Raw genomic sequence first — 10,129 nt, 5'->3', positions numbered from 1 at the left:
TGAACAATGAAGAAGACTCAAAGGCCTGAATGGTTGACTCCTACTCCTGTTTTTTTCCAATATTCCAATTATCTTCTGTCCTTTTCTCCCTCTTTCACTTTCCAGCCTCTGCTTGAATGTCTTTGTCATTGTCTGGATTGCTCCTTGCAGTGGCACATTTCACATTTTAGCCACTCTCTGAACAAACGAAGCCATTCAAATGAACATACTAAAGATAACACTATCCACATGACCCTTTGGCGGACTGTGTTATCCTTTACGAGTTTCAGCATCACCTTGATTATCACAGTGTATGCGATGCTGTTGATAAATTATTTGAACGCTTCTTGTCCACGCTCACAATGAATAGTTACCTAAATGGCATATTTTTGATCTTAAGACCTAAATGTTTCCTGCTTTCATGAGGGAGATCTGGAGAAGACCTGATGACAACAGTGAATTTTATGTGAATCACTGCATTGTAATGAACACAGCACCATTCCTACTGCACCCCATCAATCCACCTCGAGGGTCTGCAAGCAGCATCTTATCAGAGATGTTCATAGTGGGGTGACATGGTGGCTCAGTGGTTAGCACTGCTGCTTCACAGCTGCCAGTGACCTGGGTTTAATTCCAGCTTTGTGTGTGACTGACTGTGTGGAGTTTGCACATTCTCTCCATGTCTGCGTGGATTTCCTCTGGGTGCTCTGGTTTCCTCCCACACTAAAAGATGTGCAGGTTAGATGAATTACCATGCTAAATTGTCCATAGTGTTCAGGATATGTAGGCTATGGGCAATAGGGTAGGGGAATGAGTCTGGCTGGTTACTCTTCGGAAGGTTGGTGTGGACTTGTTGGGCCAAATGGCCTGTTTCCACACGTAGGGATTCTAAAGTGAGACAGGATTTCAACAAAGTAAATAAGGAGAGACTGTTTCCAGCGTCAGTTAGTAATAGACACAGATCATCTTGTAATAGACAAAACATAAGGAAATATTATTTTGTAATGCAGACAGTTGCAGTGCTCTGTTGAATGGGTGGTAGACTTAGATTCAATGGTAACGTGCAAGAGAGAATTTGATAAATATTTGAAGGGGGAGAAATGTATAACTATGAGGAAAAATGATTTGGAGGTGCTGGTGTTGGACTGGAGTTTACAAAGTTAAAAATCACACACCACCAGGTTATAGTCCAACAGGTTTATTTGGAAGCACAAGCTTTCAGAGTACTGCTTCTTCATCAGGTGTGTGTGTGTGTGTGTTTGTGTGTCTGTGTATCTATATGTGTCCCTGCGTGTCTGTGTCTATCTGTGTGTGCGTGTGTGTCTGTGTGTGTGCGCCTGTTTGTGTGTCTGTGTGATTGTGTGTGTCTCTGTGTGGCTGTGTTTGTGACACTGAAGAAATTTGTGTGTGTGTGCGTGTCTGTGTTTGTGTGTGTGACACTGAAGAAATGAGTGTGCCTCTGTGTGTCAGTGTGCATCTCTGTGTGTGTGCGTGTGTCTGCCTGTGTCTCTATATGTCAGCGTGTGTGTCTATGTGTGCCCTGTATGTGTGCCCTGTGTGTGTCAGTGTGTGTCTCTGTGTGTCAGTGTGTGTGTGTCTGTGTGGGTGTGTGTGTGTGTGCCTGTGTCTGTGTGTGTCAGTGTATGTGCGTCTGTGTGTGTCTCTGTTTGTTGTGCTTGTGTGTGTCTGTGTGTGTAGTGCAGTGAGGTCACCTGTGGTGTGACATGAACTCAATGTCCCGGTTGAGGCCGTCCGCATAGATACCGAACTTAGCTGTCAGCCTCTGCTTCTGACAACCACCTGATGAAGGAGCTGCGCTCCGAAAGTGCTTCCAATAAGCCTGTTGGACTGTCACCTGGTGTGATTTTTAACTATGAGCAAAAAGTAGGTTAAGCAGGGTGATTAGCCAGCTGTTTCGGAGTTAACAAGGTTGAATGGCCTTCTACAATTCATGAAATAAAATTGTTCTATTTTTGTGCTTGATTTAGCTTATTTTCAAAATGAAACTGGGTAAGTTTTCCTTGCGATAGAAGGTCCTCCTCCTTTCAATGTCTACACATGTGCCTGTCACTCCGACTGGTTTGGAAGGGGGTTCTCTTGACCCAGGTCCTCCTCACCCATTGCATCCTGGGACTCAGTAACTCCATGGAACATCAGGAAGCTGGAGTTGCTGTGGACCAACTGCTTGTTGGGATCGGACTGCACCTGCTCTAGTTTCAGGGAGGCAAAAGGATTCGGCCCGTAACCAATGATGCGGGTTTCCAGCTCCTGAAGGATCTCAAGGGAATACTTCAATTCCTGGTCGCTGCAAAACAAGGAAAGTTATACCTCAGTGTAGAAACAGGACAAAGAATAACAGCATTCAGGATAGTGCCAGTGAGCACCTGATATTCTTCATTAAACAGCCATTCTTCAACCTGGGCAGCCAGTACACTGATTTCAATGGACCAGACAACAATTATTTCTAGCAAGGTAACTCAGAGATGCAGCACCTCCACCAGAACAACAATTAAATGTTGCATTTATGTAGTGCCTTTATCACACCTCATGGCTGTTCCCAACGGAGTGATTATCATAAAATAGGCTGGAATTGGAGAAGTTCAGTTATCTTGGAAGCTTATACGACTGGAGGAGATTATCAAAATAATCTCTCACTTCTGTCCCAATCTATGCTCCACTGAGGCTGGTCATGGCAGATTCAATTATGGCTGTCTGGTGGGAATTGGAAAAAAATTGGGGCAGATGGTGGTTTAGTGGTAAGGTCGTTGGAGTCATAATCTAGTTTGTGGTGGCACCATGGTTAGTACTGCTGCTTCACAGCACCAGGGACCTGGGTTCGATTCCAGCCTTGGGCAGCTGTGTGGAGACTGCTCAGGTTTCTTTCCACAGTCCCAAATGTATGCAGGCTTGGTGAATTTTCCATGCTAAATTACCGTGTAGTGCACAGACATTTGGATTATTTGGATTAGCCATGGGACATATGAGGATTGGTTGGAATATTTTACGGAGGGCCAGTGTGGATTCGATGGGCCGAATGCTTTCTTCCCGCCCTGTAGGGACCCTCATAGCCCCAGCTTCATGCTCTGGGGTCGTAGGTTCAAATCCTGCCACAGCTACAGGCAGGACTTGACTCAATAAAATTGACTTGATAAATCTGATTTCACGTAAGACCAACCATGAATCAGTTATCATAAAAGAGATCCCCTGTCCTGACCTGGTCTGGTCTACATATAACTCCAGACCCACAGCAATGTGGTTAACCCTTAATCATACTCTTAAAAGGCAATTAGGAACATCCGTGTCCCATGAAAGGATAAGGGAAAACCATAGGACAGGGAAAGGGCTAAACGGACTCTCTCCAGCTGATGTGGCCTTGATTGGCTGGATTGCCCCCTCTGATGGTGTGAAACCCCCTTAATTCTTTAGCTAAGGAAAAGCAGGTACAATATTAAAACTGCAGCTGGGAGCCCTTACCTGTACATTGTAAAGAGAGATGGGATATTGTAGTCCCTCAGTAGTAGAAGAGTCGGGAGCCATCCCTCAGCTAAACCCTGTGAAACATGAAACCCTAGGGATGAAGAAAACTGGTTTAGAATTATATGCATGGATCATGTTCAACCTGTAACATTGGAGCTTATGAATTACTCAGTGCAAGCAATGGCATCCTTCATTGACATTGCCAGGCCAATAGTGTCTATCAAAATCAATCCAAAGTCTTGACTTGCTTTTTTCAGTCTTCTCCTTCCCTCCCTCATTCTGTTTGTTCTGCTGTCTCCTCCACCCAGTCTGCAAACCTTCTGGCCTCACCTTTTAACACAGTGCATGCCCTCAATAGACTTTAATCAGGACAATCACTAGATAACCAAATGTTAAAGGGAGCGACATTAAACAATAGCCTGGGGAGTGGCATTAACCTCCCCATGATGACACCTAGATTAATGAGTATACATTTCTCTCACAGTATAAATTGGTGTTCTTTTTGCAATCTGATGTTCTTGCACCTGTCCTGATGAGAAAGTGTAGACAGATGGGTTTTGTTTCCCTCAGGAATACTCTCTCAGTCCTGGTTATCCACAAGGGGGAGGGACTAGAGTGCCTCCCCTCTGTATCACGAAGGATCGGTTTACTGAGGCAGACCCAATGAAAAATGTGGGGGGAGAAGACCATGAGACATAGGAGCAGAATTTAGGCCATTCAGCCCACTGAGTCTGCTCTGCCATCCAATCATGGCTGATAAGTTTCCCATCCCCATTCTCCCGTTTTTTTCCCCGTAACCCTTGATCCTCTTTACAATCAAGAACCTATCTATCTCCGACTTAAATATACTCACTGACCTGGCCTCCTCAGCCTTCTGTGGCAGTGAATTCCATAGATTCACCACTCTCTGGCAAGAAATTTCTCCTTATCTCCATTCTAAAAGATCTTCCCTTTACTCTAAGGCTGTGCCCTTGGGTCCTAGTCTCACCTACCAATGGAAACATCTTCCCAACATCCACTCTGCCCAGGCCATTCAATATTCTGTATGTTTCAATTAGATCCCCCCCTCATCTTTCTAAACTCCATTGAGAATAGACCCAGAGTCCTCAAACGATCCTCATGTGTTAAGCTTTTCATTCCTGGGACCATTCTCGTGAACTTCCTCTGAACACACTCCATCCTTCCTGAGATATGGGCCCCAAAACTGCTCACAATACTCCAAATGTGGTCTGACCAAAGCCTTATAGAGCCTCAGAAGTACATCCCTGCTTTTATATTCAAGTCCTTTTCAAAATAAATGCCATCATTGCATTTGCCTTCCAAACAACTGACTCAATCTGTAAGTTTACCTTGAGAGAATCCTGGACTAGAACTCCCAAGTCTCTTTGCAGTTCAGATTTCTGAATTTTCTCCCCATTTAGAAAATAGTCCATGCCCCTATTGTGCTTACCAAAGTGCATGACCTCACACTTTCTCATGTTGTACTCCATCTCCCACTCTCCTAATCTGTCCAAATCCTTCTGCAGCCTCCCCACCTCCTCAATGCTACCTGTCCCTCTATCTATCTTTGTATCATCTGCAAATGTAGCCAGAATGCCCTCAGTTCCTTCATCTAATCGTTAATGTATAAAGTGAAAAGTTGTGGTCCCACCACTGAGCCTTGCGGAACACCACTTGTCACCAGCTGCCATCTTGAGAAAGAACCTTTTATCCCCACTCTCTGCTTTCTGCCAGACAGCCAAGTTTCTATCCATGCTAGCACCTTGTCTCTAACACTATGGGCCCTTATCTTACTCAGCAGCCTCCTGTGTGGCACCCTGTCAAAGGTCTTCTTGAAGTCCAGATAGATAACATCCTTTGGCTCTCCTTGGTCTAACCTGCTCATTACTTCCTCAAAGAATTCTAGCAGATTTGTCAGGCATGACCTCCCCTTGATGAAACCATGCTGACTCTGCCTATTTTACCATACACTTCAAAATATTCAGCAATCTCATCCTTCCCAATGGATTCCAGGATCTTACCCACGACCAAGGTTAGGCTAATTGGTCTGTAATTTTCTGTCTTTTGCCTTACTCTCTTTTTAAACAGGATTTTCCAGTCGTCTGGGACTCTCCATTATTCTAGCGATTCCTGAAAGATCCCCATTAATGCCTCCACTATCCCACGATGGGATCTTGGGCAGGCCCCATGAGTACAAAGATATCAAAATCCACTTGGACTCAAATTCAAAGTGGAGATTGAGGGGGGGAGGGGATCTGATTGAAGTATACACAGTTATGAGAGTCCCAATGCCACTGCTTTAAAAATTTACACAGCTGGAGAGGATGCTGGGGAGATTTACCAGGACGTTGCCTGGTATGGAGGGAAGGTCTTATGAGGAAAGACTAAGGGACTTGAGGCTGTTTTTGTTAGAGAGAAGAAGGTTGAGAGATGACTTAATTGAGACGTATAAGATAATCAGAGGATTAGATAGGGTGGACAGTGGGAGCCTTTTTCCTCAGACGGTGATGGCTAGGATGAGGGGACATAGCTTTAAAATGAGGGGTATAGGACAGATGTCAGAGGTAGTTTCTTTACTCAGAGAGTAGTAGGGGTGTGGAATGCACTGCCTGCAACAGTAGTGGACTCGCCAACCTGAAGTGCATTTAAATGGTCATTGGATAAACATATGGATGAAAATGGAATATTGTAGGTTCTATGGGCTTCAGATTGTTTTCACAGGTTGGTGCAACACAGAGGGCCGAAGGGCCTGTACTGCGCTGTAATGTTCTATGTACAGATAAAGTAGCTCGTGAGAATCTTTTCCCCATGGTAGACATGTCTAAGAGCGGGGGGCATAAGGTTTAAGGTGAGGAGTAAGTGGCTAAGAGGAAATCTGAGGAAAAGGTGGTAGAAATATGGAGTGCACTGCCTGAGACCGTGTTGGAGGCAGATACTCTCACAACATTTAAGCAGCATCTAAAATGCCTGGCCAGAGCGCAGGTGAATGGGATCAGTGTGGTTTGGTGTTTGTTGGTAAGCATAGATATGGTGGCATAAGGACCTATTTCCGTGTTGTGAGACTCTATGACTATTAACTTCTTCCATCATTGGGTCAGGATAAGAATTCTAAGCCCACCATGTTTAGCTGAGAACCCCAGTCATGCAACCAATACACAAACTTATTTTCACTTTCAACTGCTACCTGAGAAACGTTCAGTCACCACCTCTCTCCCTTTGTCACCTTGGATTTTACCTCCACTTTGTCCAATGCATGTCCTTACTACCCAATCTCCATGGAGCTCCTTCTGAGGTGACTAACAGGAAAAGCGAGAGTCAGAGAACTTAACCACTCTTCCCCTCCCCCCCGCCCACCCCACAAGTGGTTTTGTCTCTACACATTGGCACTCCCCCTCTTTCAGCACTTGTCAGAAAGGATCTCCCATTTAAGACGGAGCTGAGGGGGAATTTCTCCTATCAGAGTGTTTAGAATTCTCTCCTCCAGACAGCAGTGGAGGCTAAGTCATGGGGGAGCAGTCACCGCTGAGTTGGACAGCTTCCTGATTGCTGAGGAAGTCTAGAGCTCATGGGGGATGGTGGTGGTGATGGTGGTGGTGGTGGTGGTGGCGGGGGGCGGGGGGGGGGGGAGTCAGGCAATAAAGTATAGTTGAGGTCACAATCAGGTCAGCCATAATCTCAATGAATGGTGGACTAGGCTAAAAGGATCGAATGGCCGTTTACGATTTCTATTCTTTATGCAACAAAAACAACATGCACTTATACGGCACATTTAATGGGGTAAAACATCACAAAGCACTTTACAGGTGCGTCGTCTCGTAAATACTGACACTGAGTCTCAGAGGGCAATATCAGGACGGGTAATTAAAAGGCTTGGTCAAAAGAGGTCAATTTTCATGAAATATAAGAATGAATTGGGATCTTTCATGATCCCCAAAACATCCCAAACACCTCCCAGCCATGCTCGTGATGTGGATTCACTGTTGTAAGGAGGACAGCAGTGCACAGCAAGATTCCACGAGCCACAGTGACTAGAAAATCCATTTTGAGATCTCCATTGAATAAATACCAACCCAGGGCACCTGGGTGAACTCCCATGCTTTGCTTCAAAATATCGCCTTGGGGTGTTATTACTGAGAAGGCAGCCATAGCCTCAGTCAAAGTCCATTCCAAAAGACCTAAAGATGGCGCTGCACTGCAGGGGTGACCTAAAGGAGGCAGAGAGGTCAAACTCCACAGGAAACGACCATGACTGCTGAAGGCAACAATCACCAATGGGGGAACAAAGGATAGCACTGAAGGTCAAAACTGGAGGCACGTGGAGATCTTAGAGAGTTGTCAGCAGTGCCATCTTTTCAATGAGATGTTAATTCAGGTCCATCTATGGTACTGTATTGTAAAAGAGCAAGGGTGCTATCCTTTGGGATGTTTTTGTTTTGTTTAGGGGTGTCATCTTACTGTCTTAGCCATCACTGGAATGTTTTAAGGTTGAAAGAGGTTACAGTGATAGAAGGAGGAACATCAAAGAGGGATCTGAACACAAGAATTGGAACTGCAAGTGAGTTGGTTACTTGGTCATTATTTGATGCTAATCCCTAATGGCATTATTGAGATTAGGAACTACCTTAACCAGTACTATCTTTCCAGCTCCAATTGTTTTGAAAGTGCAGTCGAAATGGAGGGGGTATATTTGGATCCCTAATTACATGTGCTACTGTGTGTTAAGCAGTGTGTTTTCCCATAATATGAATCATCAAAGTCACCAATGGCCAGGAGTTCCTCTTGGAAGGGCAACAGAAAGCAGCCCTTGTACACCACCTAGTGGCTGGCTTTACAATACCGAGAGCTAAGAGGCCTCAGGTCAAGGAAAACATGGGGAAAAATACAAAGGGAATATTCACGATCAAAACTCAGCTAGAAGAAACTACAGCAAAATTGGGTCAGGACACGATTAACCAACTCAGCAGGAAGAATCAATGTTCAGTTCTCCCTCTCTCTTGTCAAATATCTTCTTTAAAAGAAGTGTAGCCATCACCATCTCTGCTTCCTATGACTGACCTGATAACTTGCAAATACAGAACTTATAATAAAACATTACATAAACAGTGGCACAGTCAGTGTCCAGGAGTGTCAGGTGGCACTAAAATCTTTCCAATTTTAATTTTAGACCAAACAAAATCCTGTAAGAATGCCACATGATAGTGGCTCTCTCCTTCTCCGCACTTATTTATAGAGGTTTAATATCAAGATAAATCTTGTTTTATTGGTGGCTGCCAGGCTTTAGTACAATAATCCTTCGAAGTTCTCTCACTTACACCATGTCCTCCTTTGGAACTGACCTTTAAATCCTTGCTTCGCCTGTCAGCCCAACAGTTCATCCATTGAGTGCTGAACTAGCTCAGGGTCATGCACGATGATCCAGGAGGGGGTGCCTCACGTGCTCCCCGTTGACTGTGGAGTCAGGCGATCAGCATGTCCAGCCTCACTTCACGTGAAAAGACCCATAGTCACTCCCTATCCCTCCAACCGGTCAGTAATCACTCCCAAACTGATTACTGACCACTAACCGTCACAGATCAAACCCCTGCCGAGGTAATCAACCGTTCCAAACTTGGTTATTGATCACTTATGACCCAGTTATGAATCATCTCCCACTGCTTACCCATCATTCTCGGCCTGGTTATCACTCACACCAACATGGCTGCCCAATTACCAACTCCTGACTCAAGGCTCAATCCCCAGTTCTCCTCTTGTGCCACATCCATCAACATTGGAGAAAAATCACTGCCGCATTAAAGTAGCTTCACTTTAATTTTTGGTTCACAGTTTTATTGCTGCAAATGCATGTAACATGAGGAGAAGGTTGCTTGGTTGACATTCAAGCATAATTCAGTCAGATAAAGGAAAGCTTGTTCATTTTTCAAACTGGTGTAGGAAAGCAATTACTTGATGACCAACCAATGGTGGGATCTTGGGAGGGAGTGGCATTCGAGGTAGGGTGTACAAATTTCAAGGCCCCTAAATCAGCCTCCGGACTGCCTGGTAAAGGGCGACATAGAGAATCTCACAGCACTATTCAAAGATGCCTTTATTGGTCAGTGCATCGAGTTTAGGAGTTGGGAGGTCATATTGTGGCTGAAAATACGTTGATTAGGCCACTTCAGGAATATTGCATTTAGTTCTGGTCTCCTTCCTACCTGAAGGATGTTGTGCAACTTGAAAGGGTTCAGAAAAGATTTACAAGGAAATTGGAGGGTTTGAGCTATAGGGAGAGACTGAATAGGCTGGGGCTGTTTTCCCTGGAGCGTCAGAGGCTGAAGGGTGGCCTTACAGAGGTTTATAAAATCATAAGGAGCACAAATAAGGTGAATAGCAAAGGTCTTTTCCCCAGGATAGGGGAATCCAAAATTAGAGGACATAGGTTTAAGGTGAGAGGGGAAACATTTAAAGGGACCCAAAGGGCAACTTTTTCATGCAGAGGGTGGTACGAGTATGGAATGGGCTGCCAGGGGAAATGGTGGAGGTAAAAACAATGACTGCAGATGCTGGAAACCAGATTCTGGATCAGTGGTGCTGGAAGAGCACAGCAATTCAGGCAGCATCCGAGGACAGGCAAAATCGACGTTTCGGGCAAAAACCCTTCATCAGGAATAAAGGCAGAGAGCCTGAAGCGTGG

At 44.9% G+C, this 10,129-nt stretch overlaps 1 protein-coding gene across 3 annotated transcripts in view; it reads right to left on the bottom strand.

Annotated features, from left to right (window-relative positions):
• Positions 1-1,641: 1,641 nt before the first annotated feature.
• Positions 1,642-10,129, bottom strand: part of LOC122560401 (putative protein MSS51 homolog, mitochondrial) — a 32,749-nt gene continuing 24,261 nt past the window's right edge. For all 3 annotated transcript variants that reach the window (XM_043711037.1, XM_043711036.1, XM_043711038.1), the window contains 2 exons: positions 3,454-3,547; positions 1,642-2,284 (listed from right to left, as the gene is read on the bottom strand). In XM_043711037.1, coding sequence (XP_043566972.1) covers positions 2,047-2,284; positions 3,454-3,547 — 332 coding nt within the window. In that variant the 3' untranslated portion in view covers positions 1,642-2,046. The remainder of the gene's footprint in view (positions 2,285-3,453; positions 3,548-10,129) is intronic.

Source organism: Chiloscyllium plagiosum, chromosome 21, assembly GCF_004010195.1.
Source record: "Chiloscyllium plagiosum isolate BGI_BamShark_2017 chromosome 21, ASM401019v2, whole genome shotgun sequence".
Classification (NCBI taxonomy): domain Eukaryota; kingdom Metazoa; phylum Chordata; class Chondrichthyes; order Orectolobiformes; family Hemiscylliidae; genus Chiloscyllium; species Chiloscyllium plagiosum.
This window is presented reverse-complemented; position numbering and strand designations above follow the sequence as displayed.